The 13,831-nt window shown below is 38.3% G+C and overlaps 1 protein-coding gene across 1 annotated transcript in view; it reads left to right on the plus strand.

Moving 5' to 3' along the window:
- The first annotated feature begins 4,396 nt into the window (after positions 1-4,396).
- LOC143020729 (poly [ADP-ribose] polymerase 2-like) overlaps positions 4,397-13,831 on the plus strand; it is a 33,359-nt gene continuing 23,924 nt past the window's right edge. The window contains exons 1-2 of the mRNA XM_076177429.1: positions 4,397-4,554; positions 10,518-10,868. Of these exons, the coding sequence (XP_076033544.1) occupies positions 4,539-4,554; positions 10,518-10,868 (367 nt within the window). The 5' untranslated portion in view covers positions 4,397-4,538. The remainder of the gene's footprint in view (positions 4,555-10,517; positions 10,869-13,831) is intronic.

The following is a 13,831-nucleotide window of genomic DNA, read 5'->3' on the forward strand; positions in this document are numbered from 1 at the left end:
CAGTAAATATTTCGTAAGAGAGATTATTGAGATATATCGTCAACATCCATGCCTGTGGAAAGTTGAAAGTAAAGAATACTCAAATAAAATGATGAGAAACAATGCTTATGAAATACTCGTTTCAAAATTTAAGGAAGTAAACCCCGCAGCTACGCGTGATGATGTAGTTAAAAAATTGGCTCGTTAAGAACTGTATGGAGGAAAATTTGAGGTCTTCATGTGACCTCCCTGTTGCTAGGAATCGTAATGTACATACGAGACATTCATGAGGTGTAATAGCCTTCCTCATCATCGTATCCTGTTTTTTTTTCATGATTGGTATTACCAAGGACAGAAGTTCTAAAAATGTGGATTCATCCATTCTTAAATACTTCATATAGTCATTAGGCTCTAGTCTCAGTTCCTCTAATAATTGAATATGGGATAGCTTGTTTCTTTTTTGAAGCTAAGACTTACCACTTTGACTTTATTTGCGCTTTCTATCTGCCTCTAAAAAAAAGCAATATCAAAAAGATCGTCAGAGTCGAGATCAGACATCTTATCACAATAGAACTGCGGATCAACTGCGAAAATTTGAACAATTGGTTGTTGCAGTGAGTGGCGAAGCCGCCAACCACAACTCCAACCCAGACCATGTTCGAAATCTGGGTTGGGGTTGAAAATCGTTGTCGTGAATGGGGCCCCTAAGGGCTTTCTCTAAAAAATGTCGATAGTTGATTGTTACAAATTGCCAGTTTCCCCACGATACAATTGCTTTCCAGGTGTTATCCTGTATTGACAATGACATCGAAAGGCAACATATCAATGTCATGTATGAATAAGATGTACCGTATACGGTAAGTGGCTATTTGCAAACATTATTTCAATGTGACAGCGCCAATCGTTCTAGCTGGGTCGTGCGGAGTCCTAAAATTAATAACAGTTTCCAAACGTTACGAAAATTTTCCGTTTTCACTTTGATTTACCCGCTATATCAAATATATGCGACAATATTTTCTGTGGGACCTAAAAATCTACATTTTGGCGGGACTATTTCGTGGGCATTATCATTAGACATTATACTCCTTGGAATTGTTTATGATTATAATATAAAGTTAATGTGCATTTTTTTATATGATGAGGCCGTTGTAAATAGTAAATCGGATTCTAATTGTGGTTTGAGTTATATCAGTTCTGCCAATCAATACCCTAACTTTAAGGGGGTTTTACACAATCAAACATGTTGGCCAACTCGCTCATCAAACCTCCAACACAACATGTTTGAAGAGTTGTTGGGGTAGTGATTGCCCTCAACGAAAAGAAAAGGAAGCGTTCAAAATGGACAAAGGACTGATTACTGAAAAAGGACCACATTTCTCATACCAACTATGAAGGAGCTGAAATTACAAAGGATATCAAAGGCGGAGCATGCCGACAGGAGACCTTTTGGTCCATATCTAGGTCGGATGCGAAAAAAATCATAATAATAAATTAATAAATAAAAACTATAATAATGTAAGTAACAAATAAAATACATAAGTAAATGCATAGGTATAGTTAAATAATAAGCAAACAGGTAAATAGTAAATAATAATAAATTAATATATAACTAATAATAAATTAAAATCAAACAGACAAATGATGACAAAACAAAAACAAATTATATAAAATAAATTATAATCATTTCAGCATCTTGCTTAGGTGTTTAGCTAATTGATTCAAGCTTCGAACTGAACTACATTGCACTATCTGTGCAGGAAGTTTATTCCATTCATTAACTACACGGTTGGCAAAGTTGTTTCTACCTACTTCAAAATTTAATCTATTTCCGGACAGTTTGAGACCATTGTTTCTTGTCTGACTCTCATTCAATGTGAAAATTTTCTCACTTTTGATGTTGTCCCCTTTAGAATTTTAAAAACCTGTATCAAGTCACCTCTGAGTCTACGCTTTTTTAGGGAAAACAGATTCACATGTTTTAGTAATTTAAATTGTTTATTTTTGATATTTGGAATCAGTTTTGTGGCTTGCCGTTGTACTTTTTCCAGTCTGTCAATGTCTTTAATCAGATTCGGTGACCATACGGAAACACCCAGATAATTGGCGCAATTAGTAGACTCAAGTCGCGAAAGAGCTTTGCCACCGTGGAGGAGATATCACCTGGTATGTTGCCCCACAATTACAGAATACAACAGTGGAAGGAGTCTGAGAGCACAACTCTCCCTAACAGTACAGTGCAAGGACCCAGTGGAGAGCTCTCAGATGGGGCACTGCTACCAAGACGCGAATGGTCCACACTAAATAGAGCAAGATCCAGAGTCGCCAGAACTGGTGACAATCTGGTTAAATGGGGCCTCAAAACCGACCCATCCTGCGAGTGCGGGGAAAGTGAACAGAACATTGACCATGTCCTAAGCTCGTGCCCGCTTTCAACCAATTTAGACAACATTGACCTGGTCAAAATTAACCAAAGAACACTTGAATGGCTGTCTGTCTGGCGTGATAAGCTATGATGATGATTGGAGCAATTATATGCGCATGGACGAATCAACATATTTAGAACTTCTGAATTTGGTCACTCCATTCATTACTTGTAAAGACACCGTTATGAGAAAGTCCATTAGCCCTCATGAACGGCTGAGCACAACATTGCGTTTTTTTTAGCAACGGACAGATCTCTGCAAGACTCGAGATTTTCAGCTCTCATCGCAACTAGAACCTTATCTAGGATTATACCAGAAACTTGTCATGCCTTCTAAAGGAACTACGAAGACAGTTTATTTTTATTTTTATTTTTTCATCACATCATCCCTCGTGCACTGAGGGTCAAGTTCTTTTAGCTTTCCATGCAATTCATATATACCTTTATTTCTTAAATTTCCAGTAGAGTATTCTTTCGATTTCACCTTCCACAATGCTATATGTCAGTGAAATCTACCATAATTTCCCTTTCCTTGTCCTTAACGGCACACGTATCATTCATTTTGGAAATACTCGGGAAGTCTGTCACTTAAGGAGCAGCTATAGATGTTACCTCTGCGAGATTTGAGTATGTATGACGGTTGGAGATTGATGCGTGTTCAGACGATCATGCATGGACATGAACAAACAAGCTCCGCCCACAAAAGTCACGCCAGATCAGACATCCGTCCAACATATTGGTCCAACATGTCTACCACTTTTGTTTGACCGTGTGAAAACCCCTTTATCCACCACTCATGGAAGACGTTCCCATCCACGAAATTTTACAATTATGTAAAATTTCTTTTCAGAAAGTAATAATTCACATAACTGTAAAATTTCGTTTCAGAAAGTAATCATTTGCATTGGTCATCCCAGTTATCCTACATTGTAAAATTTCGTTTCAGAAAGTAATGATCTATTTATTTTTATCCATTCTTGTTTATTATACAACATATTGGTAATACATTATTCTTTAATTTTATAATCCATATTTTGTTAAAGTAAGTTCATATTTCATTTTACAGCACTGGCGTGTTTCTTTTTTAGTCACTGATACAGATTACTATAGTACAGTATTCTTATGGTTTTGAGGCACATTTTATCAGAGCTAGTTCATATATAATTTCTAAGGAATATCTTCTAATATCTTACTAATATATGTCTTTATCAACCTCAAAGTATGGGTACAGTGTGCGTTCTGGCTACGAGTACCGACAAAGCCCCCATATATATATGTGAATCATGGAAGAGACAGGGCAAGAAAAATAAACGTTCCATGTATAAATAGATGGTTTGTTATTAAACTAATTTAAATTTTGTAGCGGAGCTGCGTGTCCACTGCTAAGGTCAAACGTGTATGGAAGTCCCATGCTCCTCCTTTGCCCTGGGACTGGGCACAACGGCACGGAGGTACTGGGCGTTTTATTAGACCCTCGTGTCCAGATCATCTTCATTATATGATCTCTTACTCAAATCTGGGGTGTTATACATGTTTTCTTCGAAATTACACTTGACTACCTGGTCTTTTTCTATTAACTTCAACTGTATTTCTTCCACTTTTTCACATATGAAGAATTGACAACCAGAAGCTGTTTGAGTTGGTGTAGGCCAAGCTAAAACTACAAATACAATTAAAACTCAGGAAACTCGCTGATGATAGCTGAAAAAGGGACTGGGCCCCACAAAACGTCTTTCTTGTATTTTTCAATTAGGTAAATGCCTCGACAATCAACGCATCACAATCTTCACATTTATTCCATGACGAAAACCTTACTCCATAGTCTCTTTGTAATATTGATGCGATATTGTCTTCAATGACAGAAGCGGTGGTGAATTGTCGGCGGACGAGATAGATTATTTTGTGAGTAAATATATTAAAAAGATGTATTACAAAAACGAATTGCGCGCGCTAATGATGTGACGTCAGTATAGTATTATCGCTCGTAGTTCCCGCTCAAAGTTTAGAGGCGGGTACAAATACGTCTTGCCGAACCTGACGCAAGAATTGTTTACATTGGAAACTGTTGCGTGAATGTTGTAGCTCTGCATTCTGCCTGTAAAACCTGCAGTTGATTTCAACAAGCCTAAGAGAAAGTATGGCGAAAACTAGAGGTAAGTAATTTTCAGTGAGATTGATTGTTGAATGACTATTTATCACGAGTATTCTTCATTATTTATTCATCACACACAGTCAGAAACCAACATTCCAGGAATATATCTTACTGTTTATTTGTCAGTTTCAGATACTGTACGCATATTGTGTGTATTTACCAATTCTAAATAAACAAAATATGTACAAATCTAACCAGCAGTGTTGTCGTCATCAGATATTGGAGCCAAAAATTGAGGACATTACATGGGTGAACGTGGTCCAGCAGGACACGAGCTAATTTCAGATTTATTCACTGAAAGTTCAACCAACGAATGCATAAAGTCCCAAGACAAATACATGTTTTTTCGGATATAGAGTACTGAAATAGGGTATCAGTTTTGGGAAAATTGATAATATTGCTTACTGGGCAGGACTGACCATCCTACAGCACGGTCAAATAGTGGGACTCTTAAAACAAGCTAGGGAAAACATAGAAGATAACTCATGAAAGAAGACCTTTGCCACTTAAAGAAACTTTGACAAAATCCGTGAGTCGTGACAGGATGATGACCAATTCACATATAATTGAACATTACATTGCCACAGACCTGTATATCTCAGAAACATGTCATGTTGGAACAATTTAATTTATCGATAAACCTCTGGAAATCAATTTCAGCCCATAATGTTCCAAATCACTGATCATAAACAAATTGCACATATTTTGATATTAAGTTTGTAAACTCTTAACCTTTTCCATAGGGAAAGGGTGTTGCATATATGAATAACATGTTAAAGCCTGTTGGCAACAATAATGAAATAATATTATGGTAGAGAATTTACCTTTTTTGAGGGGGTGAGGTTGAGACATTTTGGGTATTAATAGTTAAATAAATTTCACCAGTTCATATGATTATGTACAATTTAACTTTCTATCTCTAATAATCATGTTTCTTTAGTACATGGGTATGATATTTCCTTAATGGCACGTTTATTTTCACAATAACTGTTATGTGCTGACTGCTCAGTTGCCCAGGGCCATGTATTGAGTCTTGGCTTAAATTCAGTGATAGGGTGGTGACTACATCCTCGGGAAGGGTATTCCATAAATTCACAATATTTACACTAAATGAATTTCCTCTAACTAAATGCCCTTGTATTAACTTCCATGTGTTAGATCTTGTACTGCTTACATTGTGCTCAAAGAAGACACTTCGAGTCAATGTTCTCCATACCTTTCAGGATTTTATGTTTCAATAAAATCTCTCTCTGCCTCTTCCTCCTCCTCCTCCTCCTCCTCCTCCTTCTTCTTCTTCTTCTTCTTCTTCTTCTTCTTCTTCTTCTTCTTCTTCTTCTTCTTCTTCTTCTTCTTCTTCTTCTTCTTCTTCTTCTTCTTCTTCTTCTTCTTCTTCTCCTTCTCCTCCTTCTCCTTCTCCTTCTTCTCCTTCTCCTTCTCCTTCTCCTTCTTCTCCTCCTTCTCCTCCTTCTCCTCCTTCTTCTCCTTCTCCTTCTTCTCCTCCTTCTCCTTCTTCTTTTTCTTCTTCTTCTTCTTCTTCTTCTATTGTAAGTCCAGTTCTTGCACACTAGTCCCTATAGTTAAGATCTCTTAGATCTGGAAGTAATTTTGTCAATAACCTTTGAACTTTCTCCAATTTCAATGTCTTTTCTTTAACATGGGGACCAACACAATATGTACCAGGTGCAGCCTGACTAAAGAACAGTAGTGTCTTACACATCACAATGTCCATGTATGAAAATTGAGTCCTAACAAGGCCAGCGATCTTGTTGCCTTTTGCCTCTGATGTAGCAATATGCTGCACTGATTTAACCCATTCAACTCCGATGACAAGATGTCTTGTCATTTGGTCAAATAAAACAAAAAATCATAATAAAACAACAAAATGTTTGATGATCAAACAGCACCAGAAAAATATGACGTCATCAGTCCTCCTCGAGGAGGACTGACGACGTCATATTTTTCTGGTGCTGTTTGATCATCAAACATTTTGTTGTTTTATTATGATTTTTTGTTTTATTTGACCAAATGACAAGACATCTTGTCATCGGAGTTGAATGGGTTAAGGTTCAACAAGACAAAAACTCCCAAATCTTTGCCCACGTATGATTTCATATTTGTCTCCATGTACAGTGAGACCTCTCATTAACGGACGTTAATTAGCTGTGTTTGCGGTGTTTTTGGTGCTGTTTAGTGCGTGCAGTAACTATGCCACCCAAAAACCACTCCAAATCAACGGATTATTCACATCAACGAACAGCGTTACCCCCTTTCAGTCCGTTAATGAGTTGTAGTACTGTAGTTCACATTGAAATTCAGAGTTTCTGTGTCCCACGTGCATCATCCCACATTTCTCAGCATTGAATCCTAGTAACCATATCCAGCTCCACTCTTTTTAACCTGTTGAGATCTCTTTGCCTGGCTTGATTATTGTCATCAGATTTTATTGCCTCAAAAATCATAGCATCAACAACAAAAAGAAGAGTAGGGCATTTGAGTTCTTTACCAGATCATATACAAAGACCAGGAACAAAACTGGTCCTAACATGGATCCTTGCAGTACTCCAGAAGTAACTGCATGTTTCTCAGACTGTATTCCCCTGATCCAATTCAAGGTGCCTTTGCCTCCATGGACTTTGAGCTTTATCAATAATCAAGTGTGAGGGACATTGTCAAATGCCTTTTTGCAATCAAGTTAGTATCAACTGGTACCCGATTATAAGTTTCAGCAGTGTCTCCATATATGTTAGCAAGTTAGTTACCATGCTCCTGTCTAAATTCATACTGAATGTCTATAATTAACTGGTGATCTTCTAGTTGTTTTGCTAGCACTTCCCAAAATAAGATATCACAATTTGCAAGACAAAGAAACAGTGTGTGCAGACACTATTCAAGATTTTAAGAAAAAACTTGATGCTGAGAGATACAAAGATGGGTCACCACGAGCATAGCTCCCTTCCCGTATAATACAACTAGGTAAATACACAGGTTAGAGCAACAGGACAGTAATTGAATAGATAAAGCTTGTCTCCTTTCTTAAAGATAGTACATACTTTGGCACTTCAGTGTTGGAACTCTTGTATGTAAAGAATTTGATCAGGAGGGTCAGTAGTGAAGTCAACTCATTGTGGCATTCCTTTAAAACAATTTAGGATGTATTCCATCGGGTCCCGTTGCCTTATTTGCATCAAGGTGTTTCAAGGTATCATCATTTTTTATTGAGAGGTTTTTACATTAATTATTGGGCCATTATACCCTAAACTGAACACGGGTAAATATTGGTGATCTCTCACAAAAGCTCCATGTAATGCCTGATTAAATTCATTGGCACTCTCCTTATCAGTAACTGTTATTTGGCTGTTTGTTTTCTTAACTCCAAAAACACCTCAATCAGACCCATGTTACTCCAAACATTGATAAAAAAAATTTAGTTTTGGCCTTATGTTATATATTAGTCAAAATTTGGCCCAGATGAGTGTACCTTTATTCAAGATGCCATTTCCTTCTTGGTGATTTTAAACTTGTCTTGTATTTTCGTCAAATGGCCCTCCTCTACTTTCATCATGGTGATTTTGACCTCGGTTTTCACTGTATCGTCACCCTCGTAAAGAAATTGCCTAAGTCTTTTTTTTTTTTTTTTTTTTCTAAATCAATTTTTCATTGCTCCTTGTGGTACAATTCCCAATGTTTTATTTAGTGTCTGAGTAGGTTAAAAATACGTTAGGAGGAACATTACGCACATTTATAAAATAATTTTTTTCTTTCCGATTTGGATTTCCTGAAAAGTTGGACAAATGACTTGGGCACTTTCTTTATGAGGCTGGCATTATGTTGATTATAGAGCCTTGTACATTTGTAGGTGTCGCTTGAAGTATGGGTGGATCAGAAACATGAGCTAGTTTGCTGTCCATATCATATTTACACCTATATGTTTATCATATCTCTGAATATTGGTAGGAAATTGCCTCTGGTTTGGTAGGTTACACGTTAACTTCATTATCAGGGAGTCAGAAGGCATATATCCACTTCCACCCATTCCATTCCCATCCACCACCCTTTCCTTCCTTTCATCTTAGCTCCTCATGGATGACATGCCATCCCTGTATCCCAACCACTGCCCAGGGTTAGAAGCAGTGCAGGAAGATACAGTTCCATTGTAACTTTTTACCATTGAAAAAAGTTACCAAGAAATTTGGAAAATGTTAGGATAAAGCTAAGACTGACTGAGACAATATATTGTACAAGGAATAATATATGTCGAGATGAAAAAAAATGCAGATATTAGTTTAATGATAAAAATAGTAATCTGTGACAATTACTTATGCCAATGAAAAATCTTGTTAAAGGTGTAAGTCTAATGTTCTGATGAGAAATGAGAAACATCAAACTTGACCAATACCACATTGGCATGAAATTAATAAGACGCCTGGATTGGGTTAGTGCCACGTGGAATGTCTGATGAAAGAAGCGGAAATAGTGGAATGGCTGGTGAAATTGTTTGTTATCTGTTTGTGGGGAGGAAGTGTATCAGTTGGATTGCTGGAGTGTATGTGTAGTTCCACAATAGAAGAAAAAAGAAGTATGACTGCATCAATCCATGTCTTCTACAATCTCATTGATAGCTCTTGTCAGGCAACAAATCTTTTATCAATGCTCCCAGACCTTTCTCCTCCTTTGCCTTTGTGATATGATATGGCTTAACATCATAAACTCCCCCCAATCGGAATGCTAGGATAGTGCCCCTCACAGAGGACTTTGTAGCATGGAATTTAATTAATCATGCCCTTGGTTCAACTTCGCTGGTGTCAGAATTTGAACCGCCATCCCCTTGACCTTCGCCGCAAGTAATGACGCCCTAACCCGATCTGCCAGCAAGCTTCCTTTGCCTTTGTAACTGAGTTAAATCCCAAGTAATATTCCACGAATGGTCTTTTTGTACTATCGCCCATTTCTAATATTTTGTGTTTGCTGGTATTGAAATTAATTCTCCACTTTTGGCCCTGTTGCATCCGACCTAGATATGGACCAAAAGTTTTCCTGTCGGCATGCTCCACCTTTGTAATCCTTTGTGTATGAAGCCATACTGGATGATGTACATTTAGGTCACCTGCCAGTATTTTATCTAATGTACCAAACTGTAATATACAGGAAAGAAGTTAGATTTGTTGGGTCCTGTCTTTTTCTAAAAAAATCTAGCTATGAGTTTGCTGATGGTCTTAGGTTGGGTTATTTCAATTTCTGATCTATTCTCATATCAGTTTTATGGGTTCCCTGTAATAACTTAACCACTTCAGTAAGACTCAAATTCTTGCGCACTGTATCGGCTGCCATATGTACGATGCATCACACTACTCTTGTTATAAAATATAAAGTCACTACTGTATTACTCGTTCTCTTTTACTCTGAGTAATGATAAACACAGAAAACGTGATCAAACTAGTTCACAGAATCTGGGGGTAACTCGTGTACAACTTAAAAATATATAATCAAGATGCTGATGCCGGCATCCTCATGTACCCATTTACACCCCATGATGCCTATGTAGGCATCATCACACCAAAGAGGTTAAACACTGAGGATGGCTTGAATAATGAAGGGTAGTCTATTGTGGAGGTTTGTAGCAACCATGTACAATTGACCACTTGCCTTGATCATTGAGTTGCTTTAATCTGACGTAATTTATAGGTTCATTTGGTGTAGAGGTCCATTTCTCATTGATTCAAGGTTGTGATGAGGTTTAAGAAAGGTGTGCTTGTCCCTTGTCTGTTCTTATTAACAGTTAATCAACTTTTGTATTTCAATAAAGAGGATTACCATGTGTCTTGTAGTCTGGTCCTTTTTGGTGCCTGGTCTCATTGCAGATGATTAACTTGTATTAGATTAAAGAGGATTACATTGTGTTTTATAGTCTATTCCTTTCTGGTGCTTAAATATTGAGATAATCTATACACGACTTGTTTTTTTCAGGAAATGCAAAGAAGCAGGAAGCTGAGGGGAGTACTACATCGGCGGTGCAAAAGAGGAAGGCAGCCAATAAACCAGTAGTAGCTCCCACTGAGGATCTAGAAGATGGTGAACCAGTTCCAAAGAGGAGAGGACAACGGAAAGTAAAGAAAACAGAGAATGAAGATGTAAAAAGTACAAATAGCACACAAAAGAGAGGGAGAAAAAAAGCTCCAAAGAAGGAACCTGCAACTTCAAAGAACCAAACTGAAGATGTAGATGCTGATGCAGACAAGAGTGCCTCGACATCGCGTGGAAAGGGAAAGGAGAATGAAGGGAAGAAGGCAAATTCCAAAATTAGTACTTCCAATGCAGGTAGGGATAGAAAATTGAAGACAAATGATGTAATAAGCTAGTGATGGGAAAGGGTTGGATGATTTATAAAAACAATTTTTGCTTTTATGAGTGTAGATTTTTTTTTTTTTTCTTTTTCTACATTTGGTTCAGAGGTGTTGAGACAAACGAAGTTGTGGTTTGTTCTCTTTAATCTCTCTAAAACTTGACTAGTATTTCAAATCAGTATATGAGGAAAACACTGGCAGTTGTGAGTGGTACTATTTTACATACAAATTCAAATGGTGAGTGTTGCCAAATAAAAATGTCATGTACAATTTTTCTACTATCTATTGCTTAATTTACTTCTGCAAAGTACAACACATGAACTGAGTGTGGACACTCGGTATTCATGCAAAGTTTTTATATATAAGCAATAGAGCACATAGTAAAAATTAAATGTCGTATGATAACTTGTAGTTGGGAGTGGATGATGTAGGTGTCTTTTCATGTTCAGCCAAAAGACCATGGGTGAGGTCCAACACAATAGGTGGTCCTGTGGGAGATTCTGCAGAGGTCTTGATCTGACGTGCTATAGCTAATGCATGTGTGTGTACACTAGACATCTAAGGGATTGAATATTTCAATCATTTTGCAACATTAGGTATCCTGTCTGGGGTATTAGCTGCATGTTATTGTGAGGTTAAAATCTGCTCGGTAGCATGCAGCTGATACTTTAGGGTCTATATGGGGCGCACCTACAGCCACACACTGTTTTGTCTATGATAGAGGAAATCTCTACTCATAGAGAAATGATGCTAATTTATACTGTGACTGTACCTCCTTTATGCTAACCTCCACTCTTAATACTGTCCAGTACCACTTCTCTGAATATGCAATTCTTTTTTTTGCTGAACCATGTAGTAGGGGAGAAAGAATACTGCCACCAAGTCTTCCCACTTGAGACTTAAAAGGTGACACAAATGGGATGGGGATAGGACTAGGCATCCTACTCTCTAGCCCCAAGGCATAAGAGGGTCTGGGAATTTTCCAGCTAGAATCCTAAGTTTTTTGGGAGTTAGTAAATGTGAAGGAGGATAGGGAGAGAAAGGCAGTTGTAGTGGGAAGCGTTAAGAAAATGACAGTGATGGATGAGGAAAATGGAGAAATAAGGAAAACTGAGGTGAAAGCTGTTATTAAAATGAGGGCAGGTAAGGCACCTGGGTTAGATGGGTGTCATGTGGAGTGTCTAAAAAATGGAGGTACAGTGATGGTGGACTGGCTGGTGAGGTTTAATGTTTGGCTAACAGAGGGTAGAGTGCTGGAGGGCTGTATAGTTCCACTTTACAAGGGAAAAGGGGACAAATGTGGGTATTGTAGTTTCAGAGGGATCATTTTGTTATGTGTAGTTGAGGAGGTTTATAGTTTTGATTTAGAGGATTAGGAGAGGAACAGGGAGTAATTGGAGAGGAGCAATGTGGGTTTAGGACAGGAAGGTGTTGTGTGGCACAGATTTTTGTGGTAAGACATTTGTGGGAAAGCTTTAGTAAAAGGTAAGGATGTTTTCTAGGCCTTTATGGATTTGGAAAAGGTTTATGGTTGGATAGACAGGAAGGCACTGTGGGAGGTATTGCAGATATATGGGATAGAAGGAAAGCTGTTAAGAGCAGTCAGAAGTTTTTACAAGAGTAGTAAAGCCCATTAGAGTGGGAAATGGGGAGAGTGAGTGGTTTGAGGTAAAGGTGTAGCTTTGCCAGAGATATGTCATGTCACCATGGCTGCTCAATTTATAGATGGATGGGGTGGTGCTAGAGGTAAACACACGGGTAGTGGGCCAGGGATTGGCGATGGTTAAAGAAAATGGAGAAAAGTGGGAGACAAGCCAATTGTTGTTTGCTGACAATACTGCACTCGTAGCAGGGTCAGAGTAAGTTAGTAACAGAGCATGGTAAGGTGTGTAAAAGAAGGAAGTTGAAGATAAATTTGGATAAAAGTATAATGATAAGATGTACAAGAGAAAGGATGACGGCAAATTGGAATCAAATATTAAAGGAGAGAGTCTGGAGGAAGTGGATGGCTTTGGATACTTTGGGCGAATGTGGTGGGAAAGGGAGGAGTAGAGGTGGAGGTAGAATGTAGATTGGGAGGAGCAAGTAAATGTCTTGGGGGTTTAAAAAGTATAACGAGAAATAGACAGTTTGGAATGGATGCTAAGAGGAGATTGTATGAATAAATGATTGTGCTGACAGCTCTATATGGGGCAGAAATGTGGAACATAAGAGAGGAAGAGTTAAAATGTGTTTTGAGATGAAATACCTGAGAAGAATGGTCAGTGTTACTAGGCTGGATAGAGTGAGGAAGGAGGAGGAGAGTTGGGGGGGTGGAAAGGGAGTTGGGAGATAGGGGTGATGAAAGAGTATTGGGATGGTTTGGATACATGGAAAGAATGTGTGAAGAAATATAAGTAAAAGAGGTGTGGAAGGCAGAGATGGGGGAGTGAAGATGAGGGGGCAACCAAGAATGAGATGGATGAATGGGGTAAAATGGGCATTGGGAAAGAGGTGAATGTCTGTTGAGGAAGGAAGGGAGAAGACAGAAGATATGGGTAAATGGAGAATGGTTGTGTATGGATGATGTGATGCATGGAAGAGAATGGGTGGAGAATATTTTGATGCAGTTGAAAATGGTTTCTCCCCATTTTCTCTCTGCATGAGGGGACAGAGAAGGGGGTGTCACCGATTAAATGAAATGGCCTTGCTGTGGATGTGCTTTGTCTTGCTGCATTGCTTCTGACTCAGGATGGTGGGCAAGATGCAGAGATGATCTGTCATCTAGGAGGAGCCAAGAAAAGAGGGAAGGGGAGGTGGTGAATGGGAGTGTAAGTTTGGGGGGATGAAATGGGTTGGTAGTGGATTTTTGACTTTCGCTACCTCCCTTGTAAGGGGGAAAAGCCCTAGATATATATATGTATGTATGTATAAGGTGGCCTTTATTTTTGCCTCTGA

Source organism: Oratosquilla oratoria, chromosome 40 (assembly GCF_046742065.1).
Source record: "Oratosquilla oratoria isolate Oo_2021 chromosome 40, ASM4674206v1, whole genome shotgun sequence".
Classification (NCBI taxonomy): domain Eukaryota; kingdom Metazoa; phylum Arthropoda; class Malacostraca; order Stomatopoda; family Squillidae; genus Oratosquilla; species Oratosquilla oratoria.